This window comes from Capricornis sumatraensis, chromosome 16 (assembly GCF_032405125.1).
Source record: "Capricornis sumatraensis isolate serow.1 chromosome 16, serow.2, whole genome shotgun sequence".
NCBI classification, from domain to species: domain Eukaryota; kingdom Metazoa; phylum Chordata; class Mammalia; order Artiodactyla; family Bovidae; genus Capricornis; species Capricornis sumatraensis.
In genome coordinates, this window is record NC_091084.1 from 57,843,861 (window position 1) to 57,859,233 (window position 15,373).

Below are 15,373 nucleotides of genomic sequence, written 5' to 3' on the forward strand. Positions count from 1 at the left end.
TGAAGGTTTCTCAATGGATGAATCAGCATAGCCAAAGCTGGTAAGAAAGGAAGGCTTTTGGATGATTTATCCTCTGTTTATGTTTTTGCTAGTAGCCTCATGCTTTTACAGTTCTCCTTGGCACAGGCCACGTGACAGTGGCCTTGCTTCAGTGTTTGGAAGATGGATTTGAAAAAGCCAGGATGTAGATGAACACTTGCCATCTGCAGCATTTCCCCCCTAAGTTTTACACTGAGGTGCGAAGCGGAGGTATGTCATCCATAGGAATGCCGTCATGCGCATTTTCTCCACCTGCTGAAGTAGATGAATCATTTGCACTTGGGTTGTAATAACTAGAGTTCCCAAAACTCACATCATAAGGTTCCGGTGCATTATCTAATCGCAGAACTAAAAAAGCAACAAAAAAAATTGTTTTATAGTGACAGTCTGGAACGCATACTCCCGCATCTGCTAGACCATAGGAACTGTTCTGGATGAGCAAATAGTTACATTTTTATGTGATATTTTCAGATACTGGTTTTGAATTTAAATAAGTAGTTATTTATCAAGCCACATTTTTCTTTCTAAAACGAAGAACAGTTTAACTTCCAAAATTTCACTGCTGGTGGTCCAAACATAAAGGAACTACGGGAGAGATCACAACAGAAGTCTAGCAATATTTGGTATAAGGAAGTATCAACATGTCTCATTGACTTTTGAATCTTGTGAATTCAGAACCATGTCAACAAGTTCAGAATTTTTTTTTTTAATTCGGTCATGTTGTGCATTTGTGGGATCCTGGTTCCTGACCAGGGCTAGAACTTGGGCCCACAGTGATGAAAGCATAGAATCCTAACCACCAGGGAATTCCCAACATGTTCAGAATTTTTACTTCTGGTTTTAAGTGATTTTTAAAAAGTGAAGAGCTTTACTTTTAAAATCAGTGTCATTATTTTATCAAGTGTCTTAATATATTTATGGGTGAGCAATGGAGATGAAATAAATTGTAAAAGCTTCTGTTTGCTTCTGATAGATCCAGGTTATCATACATTTAAGGTTTTGTAACTAATAACATGGTTAGTTTTCTTTTTTTCTTTCTACAAACAGCTAATTATTATTTCCTTAATGATCTTGAATTTATTTTTATAGAAAACTTGGAATGTTCTAGGCTTCTGAATACTAAAACAGTGACTATTTACTAGCTATATTAGTCATCTAATTATTCAGCTAGGTAGTCTCAGATCCTAACTAGTCCTTAAGTCTTCTGTTTACAAACTGGGCTCCCAGGAGCCTTATGGATTTGAAAGGCGTGACACAAAGTTACCTTGAAAAAGTAAAACTGTTGTGATTGAATTATTCCATTATGCCTCAATCACAACATCTTAGATTGTGTAAAGTTGACAGACTGACCTTTTACATGTGATAACATTTAAAGAAAATATTATGAAGTTTAAAAAAAAAGGTTTGGAAGCCCCCAAAGCTTAAAATCCTATCCTTCAATTTGGAAAAGTTCTACTTTTTATTTTCTATGGATTGCTAGAAATCCATAAACAGATTTGAAAAGGCCAGGATGTAGATGAACAGAGTTCAGTTAAATTTACAACTAATGGGTTTGCTTTTGAAAATCAGCAAGAAATCAGTAGTGATCCAAACTTATAAAAAATCAACAAGATTTTATCAATAGGACTCAACAGGGGCATTTAACTATATTTTGAAGGTAGCAAGAGTCTATTGTGTAAGCCAAAAACCAGATTTTTTTTTTTGGTCCTGAAGTATTTTTTTAAAAAAGAAATGACTCAAGCTTTTGAAGTGATTTCACCCACTCCAGTGTTCTTGCCTGGAGAATCCCAGGGATGGGGGAGCCTGGTGGGCTGCCGTCTATGGGGTCGCACAGAGTCGGACACGACTGAAGTGACTTAGCAGCAGCAGCATTTCTGTTCTAGTTAATACTGATCCTCAGTACTTTATTTTTAGCAGACACATTTCTCATCCTTAGATGTGGTGCTTTTTTTTCCATCACGTGATTGGGAAATTTCTGAATTAAGGTATATCTGATTTTATGTACCCAAATATACAGCTCTTCAGAAATTCTTTTTTAGAGCCTCATCAAGATAATTAATAGAGAGCTACTGTATATGTGTAAATTTGTTGTATATGTGTAAACTTTGGAAGAGCATCCAATTAGAATAAATCATTGTTCAAAATCCTGCTATTAAGAGATCCAACAACGATGGGAGAATGGCTCCAGTTTTTTGCTTACAAACTGGCAATTTTGTTCTTAATATCATACCATTGTTTTTCATTGGCTTCTCTGATGGTTCAGATGGTAAAGAAACTGTCTGTTATGCAGGAGACGTGGATTCGATCCTTCCAGGGGGTTGGGAAGATACCCTGGAGAGGAAATGGCAGCCTATTCCAGTATTCTTGCCACACTCCTCCTGGACAGAGGAGTGTGTGGTGGGCTACATATAGTCTATAAGATTGCAAAGAGGCAGACACAACTGAGTGACTAACACTATTTATAATGCTATGTTTTAGGTTCTGGGATTACTTAAAACCAATTGTGATGTGATGAGCAACAGTTCCAAACGGTTTTAAAACTTCACTAACAGGCCCATAGTTATTTTGGTTATGTTCTTTGAGAAAGAGAGTAGATCAGAATAAATCTTTAGTTCATTTCTGTCATGTGACTCTCTAAATCCCATCCAGATAATGCAGTGAACATTAGCACCTTCACTTAATTAAAACCAGTGTGTCCAGGTGAAGTTCTCAAAGTCGTGTTTACCTGGTTCATTTCTGTCGTCATAAAGTCGCCGATGGGAAAATGAATCTGTTTTCCTTTTTCCACATAAAAGGTAGCCAACAAGACTAAGCAATGAAGCACCCAGAATAGCACCTAAAATGGCCCCAAATACTACTCCTGTATTTCTGTTCTCTAGAGGACAAAGAAAAAATAATTTACACATAAGAAGTAGAAAACAGTTATTCAAAGAATAGAAATACATGTGGACTTTGTGTAAGCAAAGTTTAACACTTTTTTTTTTTAAGATAATGGGTATGTATATATAGTGGGTGTATGTGTGTTTTATAAAGTACTGAGTTTTGGATATATATCAGAAATATATACTTCCTGATAAAACTGTACTTCAAAATTTGAATTATCTTGAAACATTCCTAAGCCTTAGTTTTGTAACTGTCTCATTACGTATTAACACTAATAGTACTGAAATGCCATGTGCATTCTCCATTAAGATCTAACTTCTTGAATTCTATCTTGTTTTTAATCAACTCTGAATCACTGATGAACTTTAATGATGAGATAGGCTTTGAGTTTGTTTCTATTCAGAATTAAAAAGCAAATGGGAGTAAGTAGGTGATAGAAATGAATTCACCCCAATGAAAAGGCATTATGAGAAAAATAAATATATTCTGATATAGAATATTTTAAAATACAGGAAATATACCAAACAAAACAGGATGTTTGCTGTGCTTTGTACATTTCAAACAAATGTATAGGTCTGAGTTTCAAGGAATCCAGAATTTCATTCTATCATCCCCTTTAACAAGCACCTTATTTGAAGGCTGTCATCAATAAATCACATAATACTCCCTGAATTCATGCTTAGTGCAATTTATTTTCAGCTTTAAAAAATAATTTCTCAAGAAGCTTATTAATTAGGTAGGCAAGAGTTCTTATAGGGTCTCTAATTCTATATCAGACTCCATTTATACACCAAGAAACATGCTGAAATTTTTTGACAACAGCAGCACATTTTTTTACTAAGCTGAAAGTGAGGCAAAGTTAACTAAATTTTCTTTTGACTAAAGAACAGTGGTAGGATTAAGTACTCAATATTCTCTCTCTCTCTCTCTCTCTCTCTCTCTCTAGTGTTAGAAAGGCAAAACAGAGCATAGTTTTATATGTACAAATGGAAGGATGTCTTAAAATTATGAAAATATGTGTACACATAATATATTGGTTGCAGTGCTATACTAATCTTGAATTTCAAATTTTAAAACTTTTCTTGTACACTAACAGCTTTCAAATAGGAATTTGTATATATAATTTGTTGTTTATATCACTAACATCTGTAGATAAGTTGTATGGAAATCAATTAGTTCATGGAGGGAAAAAAGAAATTTTTTTTTTTTAATTCAGGAAACAAACCATGGTATATAATGAATCTTCATTACACATTAGAAATATTTTCTGCTTTATGTTTTAAAACTTGACTAATCCCCAGATGAAAACATAAATGTCCCCATAATACAATTTCCTTGTGATACTCACAGCTAAATTTTATTTTTATGGTATTCAGTAGGTACCAAACTAAAAATCAAGAAGGGTATCCTGTTGAATTTACACTTTTAAAATATCAGTGTTCTAGTCTCCTGTGATTGCTGTATGGTTTCAGGTAATTACCAAATTTATTCATTCCATTCTCTTTTCAAATCCCACATACATGTATTTTTAAACTTCCGTTGAGTTGTATTCCTAAAAGCCCGGGAAATTTCATATAGTCTTTCTGAGATGCAGTAATATTGCTACAGTATCTTAAAATTGTACCATTACATCAGTTTCAATTTCTTTTCAATTTAACCTATTTCTTATTTTGGCCCACTGTTTCATCACATTCCCATACAAAATGACTAGTGTCTATTGACTTAAGTCCAAAAGTCCCTTCACCATTCACTATGAATATCATGGCTGCTGTTGTAAAATGAGAAACACTTGTACTGTTGCAGCCTCCTTTTTCTTTTAGAGTGGTGCATTCCTTAGGTGTAATAACTTATTTGGATATTCAATTTCACACAAAAGGAAAATTAAATCCATTTATACTTACCTTCTTGGGGGTCTGACGTATTTGGAAAGATTTTTGAATTATTGGTGAATTTCAGGGTGGGATGTAAAGTTGTTTCTTGATAGATGGTAAACCCCTCCATGCTCTCCCTGGTTGTGGTAGGCCATCCATCTGTTACCATGGGGGTCACAGATATGGTGTTTGGTCCTGAAGGGAGGTTGCTAACTGTAATGGAACTGTTGTCAGGAGCTTTCAAGGTATCATTGATGGAAGACCGGGTAAAGTTTTCTGAAGACACAGGAACTGTGGTATTGAGAGGGGCTGAAACTGGCAGAAGACTGTTATCTGCTATGGATGAGTTCCAAGGCAGTTTGGAAACAAAGCTGTGTATTGAGGGAGGTCTTGGGGAAAGTGTAGGCATGAGTCTCGGACTCCTGGAAGAGTTATCTGTTGACAGATTGCTGTAGAAACCTGTATCATCATGTGTTTTATTTGATGGATCCTCAAAAGAGAAATTACTTGCCTTGGGATTGGGGGTTTCTCTATTTTCTTTATCTGAGGTTAAATTTGCTTTACTTTCTAAAGGAACAGATTGATTTTCCCTTGTTTTTAAGTCTTCTGCCGCGCTTTCTGTTGTGTTTGTTTTTTGACCTTCTTCCCCATGGCTTCCAAACAGTAATAAACTAGACAAAACTGAAATCAACAGAATTTTGGCTGAAGTCAACATTGTAATCTTCTTTGGTATTAGTGTTAATATGGAGAATCTGAAAGAAAATAATAACCATTTGATTTATTAAATGAAGTATTGAGGTTTTACTTTAATGGATCTACATTTCTAAAGTGATTTTAAAAAATACAGAGACATAGTACTGAGATGACAGTATCATAGCCTTTATTCCAAAAGTTTGTTTTCTTTGGATTTTATTAAAACAAGAGTCACTAAGTGCTGTTTGACTGAGTTCTATTTTCTATATAATATTTCTTTCTTTATTCCTCTAGGGAAATGCCATATAGAAACTTTTTCAAGCTAGACATTGTCATTTTATTATTTCAAAGATCATTTAGCTTGGGACAAGTTGAAGTATACACACACACACACACACACACACATACACACACATAGTGTATATGGATGGCTAAGTAATTTTTTCTTTTAATACTGTAAATATAAGGCATGTAGAGCTTGATGATTTCTTTAACCTATTTAAGGAAACATTTTTTTATAAAGATGTAATTTGGAATGTTTATTATAAAAATTATGTTATCAATTATACACTAAACATACCACTTTAAAGTGAGTCAGTCAGGAACTCCACTGAAAGCGTTTTATTAGGTCTTAATTTGAGTTACTTGAATTTGAGGTTAACATCCTTTTTTATTACATTATGTTTACTTCATGTTGCCCCTTTTCCTATTAATCCCGAGTTACAGAAAGTCAGGAAAACTCTTAGAATTGGAGATTCTTTCATTGTATTCTCTTATTGTATAAGTGAAGAATCTGATTGGGAGCATGTGTGGGAAAAGGTACCTAACTAGATCATGGCAGAGTTGGAGTTGGAAACCATGGCTCTGACCTCCAATCTGGGCACATCACATTGCCTCTTAAACGTGGAAGCGCCACAGTTCATAGACAGGAGGATATGGGGGAGAGGCTTTGAATTTACATTTATATTGCAAATCTGACTTCTATATGAAAAACATATGAAAAAGAATCGTCATGTGAAGCAGTTGTTCTATCAAATCATAATAATCATACTAACTTCATAGTGTTCTGCAGACTAAATGAAATGATTTAGATAGAAGTACTTTAAACCATATCTGGTCCAAAGTAAGCAGTTAGTTAATTTCCATTTCTTCTTATTAAAATATAACATTATTTCCATAAGTGTCTTAAAGTTTGTAATATCAACTCATTAGATCCTCACAATGATCCCTGGAGACAAAAAGGGTAGCTCACATTATCCTCATTTTGCAGATGAAGAAACTGAGGGTCAGAGTGTCCAGTAATGAAAGCTAGTAAATGAAAAAAGCAGCAGTGAAAGCCAAGTTTGCTGACTCCAACCTAATTAGGTGTTAAAATTTTAAGTATCTTTAATTTAAAAATAATTCTTAAAAAATAGTTAGACTAGATTTGTATTTGTGATTATTTTGTTTATTTATATTTCAGTCACTTTCTGTGATAATCAAGAGAATTCATTTAGATCCTAAAAATTTTTAACATAATTGGAAAACATATTATTAGTATGCACTTATTACATGAGACGGTTTGCATATTTTCTCATTTAATGCTTAACAAAAACAATCAAACAATAAGGAAGAGGTTATTAATCCTACTTTACAGATAGTTAAATGGGAATAAAAAATGTCAATAATTTATTCAAAACACATAGCTAGTAGTTGAAAGATAGGGTTAAGAGTCAGACCTTGGCATCAAAATCTCATAATCACTCACCTATATAATAGAAGCTACAAAAGAATATAGATTTGGTATCAGCTGGTTTTTAGAACTTTTCCCACAAGTGTTTACTTAGCACAGATTATAATAGTAATAAAATAATCCAAATTTTATTTTAAACAGAGCTGTTGATAACCTCATATTTTTAATCACTGGTAAAGTAGTGACTTCTACCTGTGTGCTGTGCTTAGTTACTCAGTCATGTCCAACGCTTTACAACCCCATGGACCGTAGCCTGCCAGGCTCCTCTGTCCATGGAATTCTCCAGGCAAGAATACTGGAGTGGGCTTCCCTGCTCTCCTCCAGGGGTCTTCCCAATCCAGGGATTGAACCCAGGTCTCCCGCACTGTAGGCAGATTCTTTACTGTCTGAGCCACCTTCTTCATTTAGTACCTCTTAAACATACTAAAGTACATCTTTATCCTAATTTAAAAATTCCCAGCAGTTGTCTCCATGGTTTCTAAATAAACACTTTCACCTTGTAATTTACAGATTAACATTAACAAAATAGGAACAATTATCCCCAGGACCTGAAGTTCACCAATATTTAATTAAAATATTGCTTCACCTAGCGCATTTAAAATGCAATTCAATTTGGTTTAAAAATACTCAAATGGACCTTTTCAGAAACATCTCTCCTGTTAACTCTGTCAAGTTCATAGTAAACTTTATAGCCTCTTTCACTGTCTCCTGCCACAGATCTGATTCATTTTGCATTGTATTTGGTCACCTATCTGGTTAGGCAGTTTGATTTGCCTTCCCTAAACTTAGGCTTTCTGATTATTTTGTCTTCCCAAAGAACCGGTCACCAGAGGGGACCAAAAAACAAACCTTGGCCGTCCATCTAATTTTCTCATAATGTCACATAAGGATTGTTGCAAAGTGCTTTTGCCCCCTTCTCGCAATGAGAATCCACATATCAAGAGTCAACAAAGTGAGTTTTGTTGTTCCTGTTTCACTTTGCCTGTAACATGGAACCACCAAGGGGATCACTCTACCTTTTACCCAGCTTTTGATTATAACTTGAAAACCTCAGGTATCAACACCCCTAATGAGCCAAGCAGTCTGTTATGCCTATAATTTATTTCCAGGGAAACAGGAGAAAGTAAAGAGTGGGATAAGACAGTACATTGTGAATGCTATTTGCAACTTATTCAAAAATTAATACACTCGTGGGTAAGGCTTTTGTGAGTACTGATTTGTTCTGTTGTCCCAGAATGGTAACTGGGGACAGCTTTGCTTCTGCCCTCTGGCTTCTGAGAGAACCAGGTTGCACCTCCTACTCAGGTCCGTTCATCTTAAAGGGACAGAAGCAGCCAGGAATTGAAGCCATCAGCTTTTCAGAACACTGGTACTGGATTTTTGCTGGGGCAAGGACTAAGCAATTTTGGTTAAGTGTGACCCCATTTTCCCCTGGAGTAGGAAACAGCAACCTACTCCAATATTCTTTGCTGAAAAATTCCATGGAAAGAGGAGCCTCTATAATCCATGAGGTCGCAAAGAGTCAGACATGACTGAGCACAGACCCGTTCTGAATGGAACAATGCATATTACAAACAGGGAAGATCAATGTTAGTGGTACAGAAACTCCAGAGGACAATAAAAGAAATCTATATTCTTTACAATTTCCTTTCAGTCTCCTTCCCTCTCTAGTTAATATATTTAAACTCTGTTGTCTATTTGCTGTGTAAAGTTATGCTAGATAATGGATTGTGTGTTCCTGTGTTCCAAGTTCATCAGTCAACCAGGTGCACAGTGGAGGCAGAGAGAATGTGGGGATGAAAGAAAGTGAATTTGGAGAGAGGGGTTGGGGGGGAAAACAAACAGGAGAACCAGATAGCATCATTTCTCCTATTCTTTGCCTTATCTTGCCCTGAGGTAGAAATTCCTAAGAGGAATTTTCAGGATGTAGCCTAGGAACAGAGATAAGCTCATTATGAACCTGAAAAACTTCCAAAATTAGAATTATTATAAAGGGAATAGAGAGAGAGAGAAAGGAGGATTTCCATCCAATTTGTGATACGTTAAACAAAGACTAAATCTTTCTGAATATATTGAAGTGTTTGTATTGCTTCTAAGGCTTAATAACTTTTAAAATATACTTTCAGATAGTGTGTTTCACTTTTTTTTTTTTTAAATAATTCCTCTATCCAAAGAAAATGAATGCTATTTTCTCTTGTCTCTGGTATTGGCACTAAAAAGTGGTTTCACATTACTGCTTTTGTATAGAGGGTTTCAGGAGGTGGTGATAAGGGAAGAATAAAAAGAAAACTTGTGGCCATTAAGGGAAGCCAAGCCACATTCAATGTTCATAAAACTGTTGCCCCTTAATTTTGTAAAGTTATTATTCTGCCCAGCCCTCCTGTTGTAATTGAGTCATACCTATTTTGCACTGAGCTTTAAAAATAAGAAAGTATCCTGGTTTGTGTCAAGTAATCAAGCCATGCAAGGGAAGAGGAATGCTAGTTATTCTAAACTAAACCAAAATCAGAAATTTTAAAGAAAACCATCACTTTAAGCTGCACTGAGAAGATGTATAAAAGCATGTTTCTGTAGTGAAACAACTAAAGAGTATATTCTGTGTTGCTTCTCTCTGTTGTTTGTGATCATTCTTATTGTAGATCTCAGGCTACCGATTAAGACAGATGAGTTTTGCTTGTCTTGGTCATAAGAAACAGCCAGACATGTAGCTGGTATCCCAGGCAGAACTCACATTTTACTCAGAGTGGACTTTCCAGTCTTGCATTATATTTTGCTGTCCCTCACTGAAAATGCTACAGTAAATTAAGACGTAAGGAATTACGCTTCTAGAGATTCCTTGTATGAGAGGGTATTAAGGGAGAGAAGACTTAACTAGCCAGAAGGTAGGATTCTGTTGAGAACCCATATCATTCACTTTATTTGATTTTAAAAGAAAGAAACACACAAAAAGGAAAACATGACTTTCCTCCAGGAACTAATACATTTCAAGGGTTTGAGAACATCGTTCTAATTATAAGACAGAGGAACGTATAAGCCCAGAAAAATATATAGAATGTCATACTCCCTGCGAACTCGGGCATTTTCAGTCATAAACTTCAATACTGAAATAATTAGGTGGAAGAGTGTTAAGTTTAGAAAGATTGTGTCTCCAAAAGAAATATTCTGGACCCAAATTCCTGGGTTTTCAGCCTTCTATTGTTTCACTGTTTGTAGAAATAGTCTCTATGGGTTGGTTAGAAGACAGTGGTAAGCATTATATCGAGCTCTCTGTAATAAAAGAATCCATACACAGCCACAAACTGAAAATAATTATAAGAAACTTAATGCCTGACTTTGATCCATGGGAGGTCTTTTGCAGCAACCAGCTTAGCCTTTTAGATTTCCAATGAGTGCTCTACATGTACACATACCATGTTAAGTAAAACATATACACATCATTTTGCCAATTTTTGATTAAGAAGATCTTTGGTAAAGATATAAAGCTTCATAATTCCTTGCATTAGCAGATTGTTTTCAAAAAGCTGTCATGTTCTAATACTTCAGCAAGAACCATTGAGCCAAATGCATAATTTAAATCTAAATACTGTTTATATTCTCACAGCCACTTCTGCTTTAAACATTTTGAAGCTTTTTACTAAGATCTGACTTAAGGAAATTCGCCCTTACAATCATGTAGGTTTGAAGCAAGTTTTTTTCTTTAACTTTTCAGCTGGTTTCATCATCTAGAGAATTTGGCAATAATTCTTAAAGTTAACTCACTTAGCACGAATGCTCTTTTGGAAGATAATTACTTGATGAAACAGCTACCTGTCTTCACAAAGGGTCTCTGTAGGTACTTGCCAGACTGGTCTGCCAAAAGTTCAACTGGCTTTGATTCTCTTTGGTAAATAAGAGAAAGAGAGAGAGAGAGAGATGAGACCAAGGATCTGATATAATCCAGCATGCACTTACCTTCAGGTCTAGGAGGTGTTTACAAACAGAAACTGAAGTATCACAGCCTTCCTGACCGCAGGGAGTCTGCCACGCATTAGAGAAAGCAGATGGGTTAAGTGTACAGATGTCCCACTGGGCAGGAGGGTGCCAGAGAAACGAAGTGAGGTGAGGCTGGCTGTATCTTGCTTGTGTAATAGAGCACCCAAGAACCTGACTGACCTGCTTCTCAGCTGTCAGCATGAAGCTATCACCTCATTCAGGCCTTTAAAAAAGAGAGAAAAAGAAAGCCCAACCCTCCAGCTTTCATAGGTTGGTTGCTTTGACTTCGGGACAGGCTAGTTCTCTTTTGGGTGTTGGAAAACAAAGGACATATGTTTCTTGCCCTCAGTGAAAAAAAGCGGGACAGAGAGTTTGGTCCTGGTCACTGCTGTATCAGGGATTTCTGACACATGCTGGGTTCCCCTTTGCAGGTGAGGAAACCATAGTGAGTCAGTCCTGCACCTGTTGCTCAAGTGACCTGACCTGCATGCTATTCTCCAAACACATAAACAAATCTTTTTTTTTCCCATTGTGGGGGATGCCCGATTTGTGTACTCACAACCTGAATGGAGAAAGTGTTGTCTGCTGTGCGCTGAAACTAGATTTATAGAAAGTCACACTTCAGACAGTGGATTACTGTGCATCAGATCTTGAGAAAGCTGTAAAATATTAAGTTAGAAATCAGCACCAGGACTGAGGTGGGGTTTCTTGCTGACTCTCGAAAGTTTGGGGGAGGTGGTAACTGGGGCCTGACTGAGAATGGCCATGTGATCCCGAGTAATCTTGGCAGCCTGCTCAATTAGTTTCCATCCTGTGTTCTCTTTGCTTTTCCTCTCAACTTAGAAGCCAAAGAGTTTCAGAAGAGCCTAAGTAATGCTTGATTAAATACTAGAGTTGAATAACATACTTTCACGGCATACTTTCTTTCACGGCTTGTAAAAGGGAGAAGAGTGAAACTGCACTTTCTGGGAGATTCTGCACATCAATATTTGGGGACAGGTGCCAGGGTCTGTTGAGTTCAGTAAGCCTGAGGTTCATGCTTAGTTTCTGTTGCACAAGGAGATAGGTTTCCAACTGCTGAGAGAGAAAATGAAACTTCAGCTAAAGTTCAGGGGCTTTAAATCGAATGCAAAGAATCTGCTCAGTTAATTGGTTCAAGAAAGAACAAGGTAATTCTATAGTTTCAAATTTTCTGAAGCCCAAAGTCCTTCAGAGTTTGATTAGAAATTAAGCCAATTAAGCCTAAAATATGTTCACTCAAAAGATATTTAAGCTATATCTGCACCGGTAGGAAGAAAAGCAAGTTCAGTTTAATCAAATAACTAGTTACTGAGAAATGGCTTAATAAAATTCAATTGGTTATTTTCAGATTAGCTAGTTACTAGGGAAAAAACTCAACTGAATAAATATTTTTATATCTGTGCTTAGAGAACTGATCATGACTTGGCAGGATTGGGTGTACTGTACATACCCTTAGGGATTTTCCTAGATATGTGCATGAATACATTACCACGTTCTACTTGGCATAGTAATCATGGCCTATACCAGGCAAGGAAATTACAAGGTACTTCTGCTTCAACTCTGCTTTCACTGCCACAAGAGTCAAAGTTAATCTCCAGTGACCCCCTTTTCTGAAGACGCTAGCTGTGGCCTCAGAATCCTTTTCACTACTGCCCTCCTGACAACCTTAACCAATTGAGTAGACCTGACCCTAGAGATAAACCTTGTTTACCTTCCCTGTCGTGAGCACATCTGGAAGCAAAGTTATAAAATGAAAACTATGCATAAATTTAATGCCTCAGTTATTACTTAGCTCATGTAGTTGTGATCAGACACCTTTATGGAAGCACCTGAGTTGGAGTTAAAAGGTAATTTCTTGCCAAACAAGTCTTGCTGAGATGCATTTCCAGGTGTACCACAGTCTAGGTAAGACCTATCCCATTTTGGACCTAAAGAACTCAACAGTAAGGAACAATTACCCAACAATTTCATCCGCCAAACCAGCTGAGATGACATACATAATGTCATACATACATACACAATGCTTACATAATTTGTGTTGTACTTACTTACCTTCTATGGAGGCTTTTATCTAGCACTCTCCAACTGCTTTACACACATTAATTAAACCTCACAATACATAATGGGAGAAGAACGACTGCCTCTTTGTCTTAAATGGTGGAACCACTCACCAGTGGATTTTCCAGAACATGAAGTCACATTATTGTCACTGATGGATCTGAAAACAGAACCAGATTGGGGCTTGGCACCATGTCTCAGATAAAACCAAAATATTGTTCTAGGTCCAAAATGGTATCTTTACAAACCCTATTGCATCACATGTGTGATACTGACATCACACATATGGAATTTGTTTCCATAGGTTAAATTCATTATTAGCAGGTTATGAGCCTAAAACAGGTTCTATGTTGAATTTATGATTTGTCTCCCCAGAGAAACCTAGGTTTTTTAAGCAATAAAAGAAATTTTGAGTAAAAATAAGGTAAAGTGAAAGTGAAGTCGCTCAGTCGTGTCCGACTCTTTGCGACCCCGTGGATGGTAGCCCACCAGGTTCCTCCTTCCATGGGATTCTCCAGGCAAGAATACTGGAGTGGGTTGCCATTTCCTTCTCCAGGGGTCTTCCCGACCCAGGGATCGAACCCAGGTCTCCCACATTGCAGGCAGACACTTTAACCTCTGAGCCACCAATATCGTGGTTATATTATCTGAGGATATGTCAATGATATTCTTTACAAGTACAATGGAAATTGGTGACTGGAAAATTTCTTTGGGATGTTAACAGCTGTTTTAGTATTCTGTTAGAAGAGAAGTAGAGGGATCATTCTCATGAGTGCTAACACTTATTTAGCATACAAGGTTGTTTTTTTTTTTTTCCTAAGTCATATGGTATTATAGTATGATCTTCATTTAACTGTAACTTCTTGGAAAGGTTAAACACTCTATTTTGGTGCTAAAGACAATACCTTTTGTTAAGCAGAGGTTTTGAAATAGCATATACATGGCATACATACAGGCATAAATGGGGATCTGATGAAGGTTATAAATTGGACATGTCAGATACAAACTTTAATTCAGGCATAGTTCAAGGAAGTAAAATACATAACCATAACAAAACCTGTTGCATTCATATCTACACATTTAAAGGAACATGTTTTCTCAATAAACATCCTTATAAAAACAAGAAATTAAAAAGAAGTTGATGCTGAAAACTATCTGATTGTAATAAGTAGTAGGTGTCCATGGATACCTGGATCAATTGAAAAACAAAAAGACCATTGACTTAACAACTTAAGAGAAGCATTTATAATAAATTTTATATTTTAAGCTTAATATTTATTAAATTTTGGAATGAATTCTATTGTTTTATTAATTGAAGTGATAATCCAGGTGTTTTAAAGAGACATATCCATTCTGATGTTTAAAGTTGTTTTAATTATTTTAATATCCATCTGTATTTTTTTGTTTCAAAGAAGTATGACAAGGTAATCAATAAACATTTTCAGGCATAAATATAAAGGATAATATTCTGAGGTAGAAATAGAATAGAATTGGATTTAAAGATAAAATGGAACCATTAAAATGTTTCAGTAGATAAGAAGAGCCTTCTGAAAGTATATGTCTTAAAGGGATATGAATTAGGTATAAAAGACCAACATAAAAGTTGTATTTTAAAATGTCAGTTTTTATAATTCACTGGAAATTGCATTGTTTGCCACAATTAACATACATGATGAAAATAAATTTTGGATGTCATCAGTTCAGTTAAGTTCAGTTCAGTTGCTCAGTCATGTCCGACTTTTTGCGACACCATGAATCACAGCACGACAGGCCTCCCTGTCCATCACCAACTTCTGGAGTTCACTCAAACCCACGTCCATTGAGTCAGTGATGTCATCCAGCCATCTCATCTTCTGTCGTCCCCTTCTCCTCCTGCCCCCAATCCCTCCCAGCAGCAGAGTTTTTCTAATGAGTCAACTCTTTGCATGAGATGCCCAAAGTACTGGAGCTTCAGCTTTAGCATCATTCCCTCCAAAGAACACCCAGGACTGATCTCCTTTAGGATGGACTGGTTGGATTTCCTTGCAGTCCAAGGGACTCTCAAGAGTCTTCTCCAACACCACAGTTCAAAAGCATCACTTCTTCGGCGCTCAGCTTTCTTCAC

At 36.3% G+C, this 15,373-nt stretch overlaps 2 protein-coding genes across 3 annotated transcripts in view; one reads left to right on the top strand and one right to left on the bottom strand.

The window, feature by feature from the left end:
* The window catches only part of ANO3 (anoctamin 3), a 444,144-nt gene that overhangs the window by 363,160 nt on the left and 65,611 nt on the right, over nucleotides 1–15,373 (top strand).
* On the bottom strand, nucleotides 227–5,520 carry MUC15 (mucin 15, cell surface associated). 2 transcript variants are annotated; one of them, XM_068989317.1, is made up of 3 exons: nucleotides 4,824–5,508; nucleotides 2,765–2,914; nucleotides 227–387 (listed from the first exon to the last, which is right to left on the bottom strand). In XM_068989317.1, exons 1-3 carry the CDS (start codon nucleotides 5,506–5,508, stop codon nucleotides 227–229), a joined length of 996 nt encoding a protein of 331 aa, XP_068845418.1. The 2 variants fall into 2 exon arrangements, with proteins under 2 accessions (XP_068845418.1, XP_068845419.1); XM_068989318.1 differs by lacking the exon at nucleotides 2,765–2,914 and having other exon boundaries at nucleotides 4,824–5,520.

Excerpts from the sequence above, each read along its gene's own strand:
- MUC15 (XM_068989317.1), bottom strand. The coding sequence starts at position 5,508 with ATGTTGACTTCAGCCAAAATTCTGTTGATTTCAGTTTTGTCTAGTTTA. Across the intron at positions 2,915-4,823 it reads TACGTCAGACCCCCAAGAAG|AGAACAGAAATACAGGAGTA; the intron begins GTAAGTATAAAT and ends TTTGTCCTCTAG. Across the intron at positions 388-2,764 it reads TGACGACAGAAATGAACCAG|TTCTGCGATTAGATAATGCA; the intron begins GTAAACACGACT and ends TTGCTTTTTTAG.